The sequence below is a fragment of the Drosophila mauritiana genome, chromosome 2R (genome assembly GCF_004382145.1).
Source record: "Drosophila mauritiana strain mau12 chromosome 2R, ASM438214v1, whole genome shotgun sequence".
NCBI lineage: Eukaryota > Metazoa > Arthropoda > Insecta > Diptera > Drosophilidae > Drosophila > Drosophila mauritiana.
The window spans coordinates 11,071,718-11,087,199 of record NC_046668.1 but is presented as its reverse complement, the minus strand read 5'-3'; the positions used below and the strand labels follow the sequence as shown (position 1 = coordinate 11,087,199).

The 15,482-nt window shown below is 42.5% G+C and overlaps 7 protein-coding genes across 11 annotated transcripts; 3 read left to right on the top strand and 4 right to left on the bottom strand.

Moving 5' to 3' along the window:
* Positions 1 to 56: 56 nt before the first annotated feature.
* On the bottom strand, positions 57 to 4,024 carry LOC117136155 (chromatin-remodeling complex ATPase chain Iswi). Of its 2 annotated transcripts, XM_033296876.1 has the most exons (7): positions 3,958 to 4,024; positions 3,705 to 3,851; positions 3,424 to 3,641; positions 3,102 to 3,356; positions 929 to 3,044; positions 698 to 858; positions 57 to 636 (listed from the first exon to the last, which is right to left on the bottom strand). In XM_033296876.1, exons 2-7 carry the CDS (start codon positions 3,750 to 3,752, stop codon positions 351 to 353), a joined length of 3,084 nt encoding a protein of 1,027 aa, XP_033152767.1. In that variant the 5' UTR covers positions 3,753 to 3,851; positions 3,958 to 4,024; the 3' UTR covers positions 57 to 350. The 2 variants fall into 2 exon arrangements, with proteins under 2 accessions (XP_033152767.1, XP_033152766.1); XM_033296875.1 differs by having other exon boundaries at positions 3,705 to 4,006.
* A 559-nt stretch (positions 4,025 to 4,583) lies between these two features.
* LOC117135781 (bolA-like protein 2) lies at positions 4,584 to 4,916 on the top strand. The gene has a single exon (XM_033296254.1). The coding sequence runs from the start codon at positions 4,646 to 4,648 to the stop codon at positions 4,904 to 4,906; it is 261 nt and encodes an 86-aa protein (XP_033152145.1). The 5' UTR covers positions 4,584 to 4,645; the 3' UTR covers positions 4,907 to 4,916.
* On the top strand, positions 4,917 to 6,575 carry LOC117135778 (mevalonate kinase). Its single transcript, XM_033296248.1, has one exon. The coding sequence runs from the start codon at positions 5,310 to 5,312 to the stop codon at positions 6,483 to 6,485; it is 1,176 nt and encodes a 391-aa protein (XP_033152139.1). The 5' UTR covers positions 4,917 to 5,309; the 3' UTR covers positions 6,486 to 6,575.
* On the bottom strand, positions 6,491 to 7,147 carry LOC117135780 (transcription elongation factor SPT4). Its single transcript, XM_033296253.1, has 3 exons — positions 6,994 to 7,147; positions 6,770 to 6,932; positions 6,491 to 6,703 (listed from the first exon to the last, which is right to left on the bottom strand). Exons 1-3 carry the CDS (start codon positions 7,060 to 7,062, stop codon positions 6,585 to 6,587), a joined length of 351 nt encoding a protein of 116 aa, XP_033152144.1. The 5' UTR covers positions 7,063 to 7,147; the 3' UTR covers positions 6,491 to 6,584.
* An 83-nt stretch (positions 7,148 to 7,230) lies between these two features.
* On the bottom strand, positions 7,231 to 8,116 carry LOC117135779. Of its 3 annotated transcripts, XM_033296251.1 has the most exons (4): positions 7,993 to 8,066; positions 7,781 to 7,907; positions 7,544 to 7,720; positions 7,231 to 7,486 (listed from the first exon to the last, which is right to left on the bottom strand). In XM_033296251.1, exons 1-4 carry the CDS (start codon positions 8,040 to 8,042, stop codon positions 7,283 to 7,285), a joined length of 558 nt encoding a protein of 185 aa, XP_033152142.1. In that variant the 5' UTR covers positions 8,043 to 8,066; the 3' UTR covers positions 7,231 to 7,282. The 3 variants fall into 3 exon arrangements, with proteins under 3 accessions (XP_033152142.1, XP_033152141.1, XP_033152143.1); XM_033296250.1 differs by having other exon boundaries at positions 7,231 to 7,720; positions 7,781 to 7,939; positions 7,993 to 8,116; XM_033296252.1 differs by lacking the exon at positions 7,993 to 8,066 and having other exon boundaries at positions 7,781 to 7,980.
* A 351-nt stretch (positions 8,117 to 8,467) lies between these two features.
* Positions 8,468 to 12,060, top strand: LOC117135776 (muskelin). Its single transcript, XM_033296245.1, has 10 exons — positions 8,468 to 8,776; positions 8,869 to 9,081; positions 9,144 to 9,486; positions 9,564 to 9,702; positions 9,759 to 10,360; positions 10,434 to 10,652; positions 10,708 to 11,027; positions 11,080 to 11,236; positions 11,298 to 11,427; positions 11,483 to 12,060. The coding sequence occupies exons 1-10, from the start codon at positions 8,583 to 8,585 to the stop codon at positions 11,725 to 11,727; spliced, it is 2,562 nt and encodes an 853-aa protein (XP_033152136.1). The 5' UTR covers positions 8,468 to 8,582; the 3' UTR covers positions 11,728 to 12,060.
* A 33-nt stretch (positions 12,061 to 12,093) lies between these two features.
* Positions 12,094 to 15,141, bottom strand: LOC117135777 (G protein alpha q subunit). Of its 2 annotated transcripts, XM_033296246.1 has the most exons (9): positions 14,899 to 15,141; positions 13,841 to 13,988; positions 13,589 to 13,773; positions 13,367 to 13,521; positions 13,017 to 13,145; positions 12,832 to 12,961; positions 12,624 to 12,777; positions 12,456 to 12,563; positions 12,095 to 12,315 (listed from the first exon to the last, which is right to left on the bottom strand). In XM_033296246.1, exons 2-9 carry the CDS (start codon positions 13,962 to 13,964, stop codon positions 12,233 to 12,235), a joined length of 1,068 nt encoding a protein of 355 aa, XP_033152137.1. In that variant the 5' UTR covers positions 13,965 to 13,988; positions 14,899 to 15,141; the 3' UTR covers positions 12,095 to 12,232. The 2 variants fall into 2 exon arrangements, with proteins under 2 accessions (XP_033152138.1, XP_033152137.1); XM_033296247.1 differs by lacking the exon at positions 14,899 to 15,141 and having other exon boundaries at positions 12,094 to 12,315.
* Between the last annotated feature and the right edge of the window lie 341 nt (positions 15,142 to 15,482).

The window sequence follows — 15,482 nt, the reverse complement described above, 5'->3', positions numbered from 1 at the left end:
ATGTCGCCTTTTACTAATGGGGAATCCACCTTTGAATATAAAATAAAATATACAGATTGTAGTGTTGATTTATATAAATATAATGATTATAGTCTTAGAACACAATACACAATTATTTGGAATAGAATACAGCGGCACGCAATAGTAATGTAGTCGGATGTGTAGGCGGGTGTTTAAAAAACTTCAGAACTTGGGTTGGGGGTGGTGGTGGATTGCTTCCGGTGTGAGATATGAACTATTAACTATATCGAGTAAAATATGTTTAAGTAATCGCTTGTCTTAACTATTTAACTGCCTAGTGCTGAGTGTAGAGCCGAATCTCAGAAAAAATATCTGTTTGCTTTGTCTCTTTACTTCTTCTTCTTTTTAGAGTTGGAACTGGTTGCCACTACCTCGCTCTTCCGCTTTTGACTGGCCTTCGGTTGGGGCGCGGGTGCTGGAGTGTTGGAGCTGGCACTACCACTTCCAGCGGAAACGCTGCCCTTTGGAGCCTTTTTCTTCTTCTCGGCGCGTTCTTTCTCCTCCAGCTCAATGTTTTCACGTTCAATAAGGGTAATCAACGTGTTGCAGCGACGCTGCAGCTCCAAAGCTGTTCGAGATTTGATGAACCAGTCAAAGCGGAATTGGGGAGAAGCTCTGTAAGAGAATGGATATGTATGATGGGTTTACTCATATTGAAAACCAAGTTTTTGCTCACCTTATAGCCGCTCGCAGCTCCTCGTAGACATTCTCCTTGTCAAAGCCCAACTTGTGAAGCATGCATACCAGAAATCGATCCTCTATTTCAGTGTAATTCTTGCCCTTATTATTGCCATATTGCAGCCGCAACTGATGGAAAGGGGCGCGATACCGCGACATCTACAACGAAAATATATTCATATATATTAAAGATACTCAACGGAAAGAAAAGGACAACAATGAAAACTACCTTTTGATCCAAAGCCTTCTTAATAGACAATCGTCGTTGAATCTTGCCCTCTCCACGCTCAATCTGTCCCATTATTCGCTCAATGTCCTGCAACTCAGTGCATCGCTCCCAAAACACGGCGTTGTACTCGATAACCTCCTCCGGAGTCTTGCCCTCCACGTCCTTGGCAATGTTGTCAATATCATCCCGACCGTACTTTTCGTTGGCCTTGATGAACTGGTTGAAATCGCGCTTGGTCCAGGCAGTAAATCCCTGTGAGAGTAGATTCTCCTTCTCCTGGATCTCCTCCTCGGTAAGCGGCTCAGCCTCATCGATCTTGCGCTGCTCCTCGCGCTGCACTTTGGTGGCATCCGAACCCAGTTCCGTGTTCTTGGGCACCTTGTAACCAACAGTCTTGCGGAAATAGTAGATTTCCTGGTCGAGCAGCTCAAACAGACGGGGTGGGAAGAACTGGAAGTCCTGAACAATAGGCTGCTTGGGTGGGCGGGGAGCCTTCGGTGCCTTGGGTTCGGAGACACGTAGAGCCTCGCGGAAATAGGCATCTACAGCATAGTTTGCTTTGCGTTCACGCTTCGGTGGCTCGATCCAGTTGCCCAGTGCATTCAGCTTTTGCTTCTCGCGCCAATCCTCGCCCTCGAATTGATATACGGAAGAAGTTCCTGCTTCGCCGTTTGTGTCCATTGTGAACGTCCGCAGCGAACTCTCGCCCATACTGTCCAGTGCTGCTTTCTGCTCGGCTGTCTTGGCCTCACCGCGCTCCAGAATAACATCGATGTCTTCGTCGGTAATGTCTGTCTCCTTAGAGCTAAACACTTGGTTAGCTCCAAAACGAATTATATTCAGCATTTCATCCTTGTTCAACTGATTGGAGCGGTTGTCAACCAATCTGCCACCCTGGATGACCATCTTGTCCAGACGGAGCTTGACCTCTGCCCTCTCCACGATCTTCTCCTCCACTGTACTTTCGGTGATAAGCCGGAAAACGCGCACCTGCTTCTTTTGGCCAATACGATGAGCACGATCCATAGCTTGCAAATCCATTTGAGGATTCCAATCCGAGTCGTAAATGATGACAACATCAGCGGTAGCCAAATTGATACCCAAACCACCGGCTCGGGTGGACAACATGAAGAGAAACTTGGCGCTGTTGTCCATGTTAAATTCCTGGATCTGCCTGTTACGATCCTCGTGCGGCGTCTGACCATCCAGACGGCAATAGTTGTAGTTGCGCCAGTGACAGTAATCCTCCAGGATATCCAACATCCTCGTCATCTGTGAGAAAATCAGCACACGCGATCCCTGTTCTTGGAGCTTGGGCAGCAGCTTGTCTAGAATAGCCATCTTTCCGGAGTTATACACCAAATGCGTGTCCGTGGTGTATGGCGGACCGGGCTCTGCGCCATCAAACAAATATGGGTGGTTGGTGCACTTGCGCAGCTGCATAAGGATGTTCTGCAATCGCATCTTCTCCACCTTGCCAGCACCGTTCACTACATCAATGTCCTTAAGCAGCACCTTGGTGTACCAGTCGCGTTGCATCTTGGATAGACCCACAAATATTTTCATCTCCTTCTTCGGCTTCAAACGCTTTTCCACTTCGGCCTTTAGACGACGGAGCAGGAAAGGTTTCAGCACGGCATGCAAGCGCGTAATCAACGCGTCGTCACCCAGGCAAGTGTTCGTGTTGAACCATTCGTCGAAATCCTCTGACGAATTAAACACATCGGGCAGCAGGAAATTTAGCAGGGCCCACAGCTCGTGGAGGTTATTCTGCAGCGGAGTACCCGTGATAAGTAGACGATTAGCGGTCTTAAACTCTCGCAGAATCTCCGACAGCTTCGACTTCTCGTTCTTGATACGATGCGCCTCGTCGATGACCAAATAGCGCCAGTTAAACTTCTTGAACACGGACTTCTCGCGGATACACATCTCATAGGAGGTCACGCAAACGTCCCACTCGCCAGGCATGAGCACATCTCGAATGAAGGTGTTACGGGTGTCCTGGTCACCAATAAGGCAGACGGCTCTGAGAGAAGGGCACCACTTCTTAAACTCATTTACCCAATTCTGCAGCGTTGACTTTGGCACGATGACGATGTGTGGTCCTGCTTGGTTTCTGCAGGCAAATATGGTAGTTTGAGAATTCTTTAAAACCCTGTTTATGAAAACTCACTTGAAATGCTTAAGGTAACCCAGCAGGGATATGGTCTGCAGGGTCTTTCCTAGACCCATTTCATCGGCCAGTATTCCATTGATACCATTTTCGTAAAGCGAAATCATCCAGTTGAGACCGCGAATCTGATAGTCACGCATCTCGCCACTTTTGATGTAGGCGGGTGAGGCATCGAAGCGAAAGATCTCCTTGGTGGCCGAGTCCTCCGCCAGCAGCTCCTCATCCTCCTCCTGTTCTGTCTTGCGATGCCGATGACTGTTTAATACAAAATTATACCAATAAATAAAGTAACTGGCTTTTTTATATGTGGAGTATAACTCACTCGGCAACATCCTTTTCCTTGTCCTTGTCTTTGATCTTCTTGGGTCTACCCTTAGGCTTCGTGGGACTCTTAGCGCTGTTAGTCATGAAGTGGGTGAATATCTCCGTCTGCTTTAGCAGGAAATCAAAACGCCTACTGCGATCAGCCTCGATTTTGTTGTCAAACTCTGCCTCCTTTTCACCGGATGAACTGGTAGCCGCATCCGAAGTCGTCTCGTTCTGGCAGGGATCAGAATATATGTATAGAAGTCCTTAGGCAAAGCCTGCTGTATATCAACTTACCGAGTTCTCTTCGGTTGCCTCCACGGCAGCCGTATCTGTTTTGGACATGTTTGCAATGCCGGCGTCTGTCTCTAAACGAACTTAATTTTTTCACAAATTTCCCCTCGCCAATCAAGCGTGCTGCACACTGGTTTCGTTTAATGTGTACTGAAAATCGAGTGTGCAACCTGTTAGTCACACTTTCAATATACAAATAAAAGGCAATTTACACAAAACAATGTTTGTTTCGCTTAAACAAATTGTAAATAATTACATGCGATTTTTTTTTTAATGAATGGTGGGAAATCTGCGCGTGCTATCGCAAGATTATGCGATGAATGGGCGAAGTTGGCTGCGGCAGCGACGGTGGCGGCAAACAGTTCGAGAACACGAACTATCGATAGTTTTGATAGATTAGGTTATGACAAGCATAGCTTGCGGCGTTTACTATGAATGGCAGCACTGGCAGTGTGCCGTTATTATTAGTTTTAGACAAAGCCGTTATTCTGATTAATCAAATGAGTTATCTTTCTAATTTGGTTGGATTTGCTTAAAAATAATTGCTTATTGTTAAAGTTTGAGATGAGGGAATATAGCAGGAAACGAAAAGTGTAATGGGGTCTCATAACTGTTTAGAAATATACGCTGTGGTGGAAACTGAATCTAAATACAATATGTTGTAGTAAACAGAAGTTTTAGCAGTTTTAGTCTTGAATGGCTGCTTGAAACTATATAAACAAAGACAAAATCTGTTAAATCACTTAGACAAGCTCATATTAAAGTATTTAATAGTTAAATCGCAGGAAGCCCCCGAAAAAGAACATTTAAAATGGTGTGACCAAGGTCAGCGCAGATAGAAAAACCACCACCCGGCTTAGGGAAAACCGGTTTTTGGCCGAAGTCCCATACGGTCACACACCCACTCCATCACCTCGTTTCGTTTTAAAAAAAAACCATTCAAAATGAGTAAATACGACTCAAAGTACCTGGAGGAGAAGCTCAAAAGGGAACTGCAGACGGAGTACGTGAGTGTTACGGACGAATCAGACGGCTGTGGCGGCAAATTCAGTGCCGTAATCGTATCGCCAGCCTTCAGCGGCAAGACTCTTCTCCAGAAGCATAGATTAGTCAACTCAACGCTGGCCGAAGAACTGAAAGAAATCCATGCATTCTCCCAGAAATCCTACACACCCGAAGAGTGGGAGAAAGTGAAAGCCCAATAGTAGTACCAAATAAAACAAAAAAACAACGTCACACATACATATTCACGGGCGATACAACAACAGCAAACACTAGCCGCAAAAACCTGTTGTTCGTTTTGCTGATGGTTGGTTGCGCTTTCCGATCGAAGAGACGAACAAGCCGAAAAACGCCAGTCGCACAAAGAAAGTGAAAGGGAAAGCACAGGAATCGGCAAGCAGAAATAGGAGTTACCGAATAAACAACGCAAATGATCCACTAAATGCATAAGTTACATAAAGAAATACAGCCATAAAAGTTTAAGTACTCGTCGCAGGTCGTCCGCTCCAAAGGCATTAGCATTACAATTCGAAACAGCTGATATACCGATAAAGCCATAGCCAAACGAAATACAGAACACACAATACACGGAGATCATCAAGAACAATGCTGCTCAAGTTCCAGGTCCATTCTCCGGGCAAGGTCATACTCCATGGCGAACACGCCGTGGTCTATCATCGTCCCGCCCTCGCCGCCGTAGTGGGTTTGGGCACTACTCTGAAATTCCGACAGCTGGAGGCCAGCCAGGTGGCAAGTTTTCAACTGGAGGCCCTTAACTGCACACTGGAGATCCAGTTGGCGGAGTTCAATGGCTTCCTGGCTGAATTTAGGAGTAAATACCCATCAGACAGCACGGCCAATCTGTTGGAAGCCGTCCGCGCAGAGGTGTCCAAACAACTTGAACGATCCGGAGGCAATGCACCCAAGCAGCACACCCAGCGGGCATTCATCTCCATATACTATTTGCTGGCCGGCGCTGTACTCTCCGCACCCGGCGACAAGAAACTGACGCTGCAAACCGGTTTCCAGGTGCAGGTAGACAGCCAGCTAACCGTGGGTGCGGGCTTGGGCAGTTCCGCCTCTTTCGGAGCAGCTTTGGCCACAACATTTCTCATTTTGGCCGGACACTTCGATAGAGACAGCTACTTATCGGAGGCAAACCAGGCGTTGATCTCGACCTGGGCTTATGAATCGGAGCGCGTTAATCATGGCACACCCTCGGGTCTGGACAACACTGTGTGCACCTACGGCGGTATGTTGCGGTATGTCAAGGGACAGGGCTTCCAGTCGCTGAAGATTCAGAAACCTCTGAACATCCTGCTGGTGGACAGTCGTGTGAGTCGCAGCACCGCGGACATTGTGGCCAAGGTGCGTCATCTGGGAGAGGCCTTTCCGCAGCTCATCGAGGCCATTTGGCAGGCTTGCGAGGAGCTTGTTGCCGCCGCCGTTCCACTCTACGAAAGCTTTGGCAACGCCCAAGACGATAGCTCCAAATTCGAGCAACTTGAACGCCTGTTCCAGATCAACAATGATCTGTTGAAGGCTATCGGAGTGTCGCATCCGAAATTGGAGCAGATCTTCACCATCGCTTTTAAGCGTGGCTTCTTTTCAAAGCTGACAGGCGCCGGCGCAGGTGGCTATGTCATCGTTCTGCTTCCAGAGAACTACGAGTGCAACGAGGTATACTGGAAGCTTAAGGAGGAGCTCGAATCGGCGGGCTTTGGTGTTCATGTTACGACTGCCGGCGGCGAGGGATTGCGCGTTAGTTCGTTGGAAGACTGATGCGGTTTCGTTTTGTATTGCTATTGTATGTATTCGTGGTTTTGTTATAAATTAAAGAATAAAGATTTATACATGTATTTTGTACGGCAATCTGGTTGTTTAGCGTTGACTTCTGTCCCGAGATTTGTAGACAATTCCACGGTTCTTCATGTCACGTAAGGTGGACTGCGGCAGTGTTCCGGATACAGAAATGGCATAGATACCACGAGTAAAGCGGGCTAAAGGATAATGAATTCAAATATATCAGTAATACCCTTTTGGAATGGAAGTTATTAAGGCCCTACACAATCTTTGCCACTTGGCCACCCAGGAGTCGGTGGGCGTAGTTAGGGCAATAATTCCGTCAAAGTTGTTGCTAGTGTGATCATAGACATTGTCCTTGTTGTTTTTCATCCGCAGGAACTCCTCGCAGTTTTCACAGCCATCAGTCTCAAATTGATCAAAACTCTGCGGGCGATAAATGATTTCAATGAAAATGTGTGTCGAGTCATGGCAAAATATAACCCACCTTCACTAGGGAGCAAACGAGGCATGCGCGAAGTCCTCTCAGATCTTTGGGTATCGAATCAAAGGCCATATTTACTTATTAATTATGGGTTTAAAACTAAAAATACAAAATCCGTGCAAAACCAAGCCACGACACTGACAGAGTGACCGTACTCTAAAATTTTCATAAGTCTACGATATCGATGGGTGCCGGTTACACCCGACAAAAATTGTCAGAATCATTTTCACGAAACTAACCTTTGTATTAAAACCTAATTTTAAAAGTGTATATTTATGAATATTTATGAATCTTAAACAAAGTTCAACGGCTTGGGTAGTGGCTTATTTTTTTTGTGCTTGTAATAATCCTCTAGAATTTCAAAATAGATCAAAACCATTCCCAAGTGGATTCCTGGCTTGGCTCCTGAAAAGTTAAATGCAATTTTGTAATCCTGAATTGGAAGTATGGGCAGAGAGACCTCGTCCAAACGAAAGTTACGCGCAATCAAATGACCCTTTAGAAACATACAAATATTGCATATATAAAGGAAATTTGACTTATATAAGCTTACCCTATATGGGCAACTGTGGTTTACATTAGTCCATTCCATCAAATGGCTAATAGCGTATTTTTCCAAAAAGTTACGCTGTGTTTTATTCTTTAACAATTGGCAAACATCAAATTTAAATTTTACGGCAAAGGGCTTGTAAAAATTCGAAGAATCCTTGTAGAATACTTCAACTGACATCTGAAAATTGTCAATGTTATTGTAATACTTAAATTAATTAATTCAAATTAAACTTCTCACTTTAATATCTGTCAACGCGTCCCTTATGTCGCAATCCATGTTCAATACCGATCGAGTCCAGTTTATTGGCTTCAGAATGCAAGAGACATTGCTAAAATATGCTCCGTTTGCTATGCACTCAGTTTTTCTGATTTTGAAAAAGTATCCATTGGAATAGAACTAAAAACTAAAATATATTTTAAAGCTGTATTTATACGGGTTTATTCACGCACAATGGTATTTTGAAGGCAAAATAAAACGCCCAAGTACACACAAGAGACATCAAGCCACTTTGCCATCATCAGAACAAATAAACATAACTCCAACCGAACAACTTAAAGCAAACGCTAACTACATTTTAATAACTATGTACGCTTGATAAAAAGGCATCACGGTTGAACGAACAAACAGCTTTCAAATAAATAATCGATACGCCGCGATACACTTATCTAAACTTTAGCCAAAAATCGGTTTAACGTAAATTAAGTTGTGTTAGAAGTGCACTCGGCTATCACTCGGAAGTATGAAAGCGTAAACTTAAAATTTATATTACTTGTTTTGATTTTACAGCCTAATTCTATAGGTTACTTACACAATGTAAATTGTTTTTAAATGCTAACAGTTTGCAAATGTAATGTAAGACAATCGGTTAATCGACCCCCTGATGAGATAACGGCTACGCCCCTGGCGATCAGCTGTTACTCGGTTGTTTTGGGTGTGGAACAGGGAAGCACAGAAGTACGGACAAGAAAGAACGGTAATAACAGCTATAGCCGAGCTCCGTTAACCTTTTACCGCTAGGATCGTTGGAATAGAACTCGCCATGTCCTCCTCCTCGACATCCAGTCCCACGGACAACAGCTCGCACGGATCGGTGGCGCTGTCCTCGGCCCTTAATCCATCTTTGAACCCGGTCTCCGGCACGAATACCAGCAGCCAGAAGCCTTTTTCGCTTTCCGAGCGCCTGAACTTTGAGATCTACCGTTACTCCAGCTACTCGCCAAACTATCTGCCGGAGTAAGTACTAATTTGGAAAAGAAAATGGATGCCTCGCATTTCGTAATTGTTAAACGGACATCTTTCTAATTTCCATACCATTCGATTCGTAGAAACGTCCTGGTGGACTGTCCCAACGACCAAACATCTAGGTGGTCCGCCTACACGAACAGCCCGCCGCAATTTCTCACCTTGAAGCTGCGCCGTCCCGCCATTGTGAAGAAAATCAAGTTTGGCAAGTTCGAGAAGTCGCATGTGTGCAACATCAAGAAATTCCGTGTTTACGGCGGCTTGGAGGATGAGCACATGGTTTTGCTGCTGGAGGGGTAGGTTATTCAGCTGGTTCTCCGAAATGCATTCTTCAATATAACTCAAATATTTTCCCCAGTGGCCTGAAAAACGATAACGTACCGGAAGTATTCAACCTGCGCTGCCTGACCGAAGACGGTTCGGAAAACCTACCAATACTGTACCTCAAGATCGTGCCCCTGCTCTCCTGGGGACCGTCGTTCAATTTCAGCATTTGGTACGTGGAGCTGCACGGCCAGGACGACCCCATGTACACCAGTGCTCGCATGAAGAACTACAACTCGCTGCGCGAGGTGGAGATCATCAAGCTGTGTCTGAAGCACTTCCGCCAGCAGGGCTATTTGAGTGCCTTTGGGGCGCTCCAGGAGCAAACGAATGTGCAACTGGAGCACCCGCTGATCAGCGAACTGCATAAGTGTCTGGTAAGAATGGAATCCCCAGCATAGATCATAAACTTTTAAAGTTTAGTATTAAATTCATTAAAAAAACTGGTTCTTAGGTTTTGCAGGGCGACTTTGAGAAGGCTGAACGCTTTATAGTCGAGTGCATAGATGAGGGCCTAATGGATGAGTATTTAAATAAGCAGGACTACAAGCACAGCTGGCATATGAAGCATACCGAAAGCGACATAAAGCCTGGTAAATATTTTTGTCTCCAAATAGCAATCGTCAGCAGTTAACTTCCTCTATTTCAGGCAACCGCGGTGGTCACCAGCTGGTGGTGGATGCCAAAAGGAGACTTATTTATCTCTACGGCGGCTGGGATGGCTACCAGGACTTGAGCGACCTTTGGGTATTCAATATCGAAGATGATCAGTGGACGCTACTGTGCGAAAGGTCAGAGCTATCCAATGGGCCCACACCGCGATCCTGCCACAAAATGGTCTTTGATCCCATCAGCGAAAATGTATTCATGCTTGGTCGTTACCTGGACAACTCAATTCGAACTTCGGATTATATAAAGAGCGACTTTTACCTTTACGATACGAGGGCTAACAACTGGATGCAAATATGCGATGACACCAGCCAAGTGGGTGGTCCTCAGCTTGTCTATGATCACCAGATGTGCATGGATACCGATAAGCGTACAATTTACGTTTTCGGAGGCAAAATACTCACGCCTCGCAGTGTCAATGCCACGGGAGCGATAGAACCAGAATATTCGGGGCTGTTCTCTTATCACATAGCAACGAACACCTGGGCTCAGATTCTGGTGGACTGCCACCACGCCAGCGCTTCCCTGGCAGATGTTATGTCCATCAAGTCCAGGATCACACATTGCATGGTTTTCCATAACGTAGGTTAAATATACTTTATAAGCTATATATATATATACATATATATATTTGTATTTGTACGCGCTATTATAGAAACATCGAAAGCTTTACATATACGGCGGACAACGAGGCAAGGAGGATCTTGATGAGTTTCTCAGCTACGATGTAGACACCCAGGCCATATCAGTTCTCAACAAGGAGCACCCCCATCACGGAACCACCGCTGGCAACGAAGCCAAATTCGAGCCTTCCTCTGGCTATACATTGCGTGCCACCATTGACTGTGAACGTGATGAAATTTATGTTTTTTCTGTAAGTAGTTCTGACATTATTTCAGCGTTCGTATTTATTTTTGATTTATTTGTAGAGCCTAAGTAAGGTTAAGGATCGTCGTGATATACAGCATATTGATGCATCAAACTCCTTTTGGGTTTATTCCTTGCGCAATCACAAGTGGTCAAGGATATATTACTGTCGCCACAGTGGCCAGGATGCCAACTCCATTAACAACATGAATATTTTGGGCGCCAGCAAGGGTGATGGTACCTTAGAGCCGTGCCCTCGCTATGCCCACCAGCTGGTGTATGATGATGTGACCAATACCCACTATTTGTTTGGCGGAAATCCTGGAATCTGTCAGCAGCAGCAGCTGAGACTTGATGATTTTTGGCTTTTATGCCTGGAAAAGTATGTAATTTACTAGCTGAATGTAATCGATGATAATTTCCTTATATTTTAGACCCAAAAGAGAGGAGATCCTGAAGCATTGTCGGTTTTTGGTGCGTAAACTGCGCTACGAGGAGATGACGCGCCAGGATCCCTTAAAGGCAATGCAGTACTTACGGCATCATATAGCCGATGTTATTGATCACAACGATGCGGAGCAATTGAATAATGTTTGTCTAAGAAATTACTTATGGTTTTGTAGCTTTTTTATATCGGAGTTTATTCTTTTAGTTCCACAAGCTTGCGTCTTTACTCTTCAAAAACCACGATGGTAACCTTGAAAGAGAATGCAACACACCTGCGTTGTGTGCTGATACAGACGATCTTGAAACGGATTCCGATGTATCGGCAAAGATCAAAGGTTTTATTAGTCAATAATGAATTCTTATTGGATGACTCAACTTGTTTCTTTACAGAGGAAGTGGCTGATGGACCCGCTACCGAGAACCTCTCCCTGGAGTCGAACGAAAGCATGATCTCTTCTGGCATCTCGGACACTGCATCTAGCCCGAGCTCCTCCTCATGCACCAAAAGGGCGCGAACGGAGTGCACACCAGAGCTGAAGAATAAGCGAGCTTTCCTGTTCAACAAACTGGTGCAATTGATGCCACCGAGCATGGTCCAACCTGAACGCAACCTTAGCGACTTTGTGGTCATGTAAATGTTTACGTGCCAAAACCGATTGAATACGAGCCCCCATCCAAGATTATATTTAGCTTATTAAGTGTGTGAGAGTTTCGTTTTAAACTGTTGATCATCGTGATGTTTAATTCGCTTCTTTGCCCATATAAGGTTCTACGGTTAATGCAAAGCATGACATATATATGATTTTATTGTGATAGTTCACGTGTACTGAAACCCCGGCAAAAAGCAGCTGGATTCATAGTGCGTTTAGGCTGAATAAGAACAGTATGTAAACCGTGTTATATTTAATGGATTGTATATGTAAACATAAGATTGAAATAAAAAACAGTTTTTTAACGTCTAAAAGCAACAAGGCGCCTTTAAAATACATCAGTTTATAATATGATGGTAAATATAGCTTAAAAATAAATTAAAAATTATTTTCTGTTGTACATACATTTATTTCCTTATTTTTAAAATATGATACGCAAACCTTGTTCCTCATCAATATGATTTAAATAGACATTTTGTAGAAATCGAGGTCACAGCAAATTAGTTTCACTTAAATGCAATTCCAGAATTGTGTCCTTTACAGCAGTGAACACAAACTTAATATTTTCAGTATCTACAATACCAAAAAACACTTATTTAGTTATTGTGTGCACAGTTGTGTCTATAGTTTTTGTTTTGAATAACAATAAAACACCAACAAGAAATTCAAAAAGATCTGATTTTTTCAAAGATCAGAATTAAAAGCAGACTTACTTGTAGCAACGGTGAAATGAGAATAGATTAACTTGTAAGGATCAGTTTTCACGCTAGTAAACATTTGCCGTATGAATTCTCGGCCCGCCCTAGCATCCTTCTTTGGACCTGGTTAATAGGATGTCGAATTAAATCCTTTACATGTACGTTTGCTTGGGGTCAACTTACCATTATATTCAGGAAAATAGTCTGCCAAATGCGTTGACAATATTTTCTGTTTAAATAAATCCTCTTTGTTTAGAAACAGAATCACGGACGAGTGTTGAAACCATTCAGACGATATTATATGGTGAAATAAAGCTTTAGATTCCATCATACGATTCTGAAATAAGCAATTTGGTTATTCATTGCAAAAAATTTAATTTCAAAAGAATACCTCATTCTCCGATTCAGCCAAAGTTAGATCAAACTCGGACATGGCAACCAAAAACATAAGTGATGTCACATTGGAAAAACAATGGATCCACTTTCTTCTCTCTGTTCGTTGACCAGCGACGTCCACCATTCTGTGTTGCAGTATTTAATTGAAGTTATTAATTTCAATATATTTTAAACAAATACCTAATCAGAAAACCGTCCAAATTGAAGGGATACTCAACAATATTGGTTGTTGGCGCTCGAACATGAAGAATGTCCTGATCAGTTGCCTGGTAATCACTCCGTTCAATTCGAGCTATGTCGTTCAAAAAGCTAATTGGATGAAGAATGAAGCGATTTTAACTGAAGATATTCAGCAGCCTTTAATTATGCTTAATGCAAATGCTTTGATAACTATCACACATCACATTCAAGAGAAAGTACTAAGCCTTTTTTAAGTATGTATAATTAGAGAAGATATTAAACTCCTCTGTGCTCTAATAATCGTAACGTGTGCCTCACATATTGCTTAGTAAATCAACCCGCTCACTCACTATTCAGTTGAATCGGTCAGCTGATATTCCCTACGACGATTGTAGCACTCCTTGATGCCAGCATCTTTCCAAAGCGTTTTGATGGCATTCAAGTAGGGCGCCTCCAGTGTGGTAACTGTCTTGTAATCGATGCTCTTCACAAGATCAGCAAGTTTCTGTGGATCATATGATCTCCATTGGAGGCAAATCACTTGGTATTATTGGTCCAGTAATTAGTCTTACACTATGCTCCTGCTGACCGTAGGGAATCTGCAGAGTCTCCATTGCACTGATCATCGACTGCATGGCCATGAATATGTTTTGGAAAACATTTTTGGTGAACTGCTCCCTCTCCTTGTCCAAAAATCCGTTGCCGTGAATAATGCGCATTTGTTTGATGAATGTGGTCTTGCCAGATTCACCTGTGCCTGCGATTGTGCATTTGTTGGTTATATACATTGGCCATGGAATTAATAATTCTCCGATTTCACTTACCCAGGACCAATAGCTTAAGTTCGCGTCGTGCTTTCTTCTTTTCCGCTTTCAGGACCTTATCAATTTCCCTGCTGATACGCCTTTCCTCACAAGCCTGCTCCGATAAGCAGCAGTCAATGTTCATTCCTGCAGGTTTATTCTCTGGTTCCTGGATTATTTAGATTCTGTATTTGTCGAGTGAAGATCGCAATATAACAATATATATACCCCATTCTTTGAAAGGGTATACTTGATCGTTGAAAGTGTGTAACACGTAGAAGGAAGAGTTTCCTACCCTGTATCTTCATTAATTATTATCAACAATTATAGATCCTGTCCGTTCGTTTGTCAGTAAGTCGGAATATTGGAAACTATAGGACTAAAAAGTACACAAAGACCGAATCTTGCATGCAGATGCCAGTGACACATGTGTATCTTAATATAACTCCGAAATATTATAACTCCGAAATAATATAACGACTCCGAAAGTTTTATATCGTCTGCTCTTGAACGCATATCTCAAGCGATTTTCAAAAATTCCGACGCGGATCTATCAACTCGCCTTGTGGCCTTCAACATTATCTTATGAAATTGGGCTCTGCCTATACGAATAATCTTCGCTTTGGGTATTAATACAAAACAAAGTGTTACTCACGACTAAAATAGCGAGCTGAACATTTTATCGAATTGTGATTATTAAATGTATGCCCAAACCCAAATGGGCATTGTTTTAAATAAGTTTATAAAATATTTCATAAATAAAATTAAGTAACTATAATTTTTTTATTCTGTCGACTGCAATGAATCACTCATACATAATGTATAATCACTATATATAATGTATGTACGATATTTAGTAGGCATTTCTCTTCCTTCTAGGAGTTCCGGATAAAGGAAGTGATAACACGTTATTATATAACTGACTCACGTGCTTACAAAATATTTTCTTTATAATTTTTATATAAGATTTAACATTTATTTCACCGATTTAACTGCTGATGAAATTTATTTATTGAAATTTAGTCACGAGATAAATTTCTAATTTGTTTTAGATTTTAAATTTATTTCACCAATTTTACCGGTTTGGTTGATTTTTTTTTAGCTTTTATTCCTGTTCTGTAGGTTATATAATAAATTTTAGGATTCCAAAACCGTCGACTTAACACAATTTTTTCAGTCTATGTATGTTCTGTTTTGAGGGTTTTTCTAAGACTAATTGGGCGGCGCTCGACGAATTTATATTTTCACCCGCACGATATCAAAAATTGTCGAGAACTGAGCTTACTTAATTCGCCCTACTCAAGTCACTAAGAGCGATTTTTAAGAGAATTTTTTATCTTTTCCCATTCCCTTGTACTTTGTTGACTCTTTTAATGTAGATTAATTTAATTTGTAATGACAATAAAAACACGAATAATTATTTTTAAGAGCCCACCAATGCAGAGCTCTTATAACGTGTTTTATTTATTAAAAACACCAAACCAAACTTAAAAGTCCTAAAAAACATAGCGATAATATAAAACAAATGGTATAATGCAGATACATCTTTAGCCAAAGAATTTATAAGACATGCAAATAATTTCCTAATCAATAGATTGATATATAAAGCGAAAGCATAATACAAATACCAAAACAAAATAAAATTTATTTTTATTATCTTCAT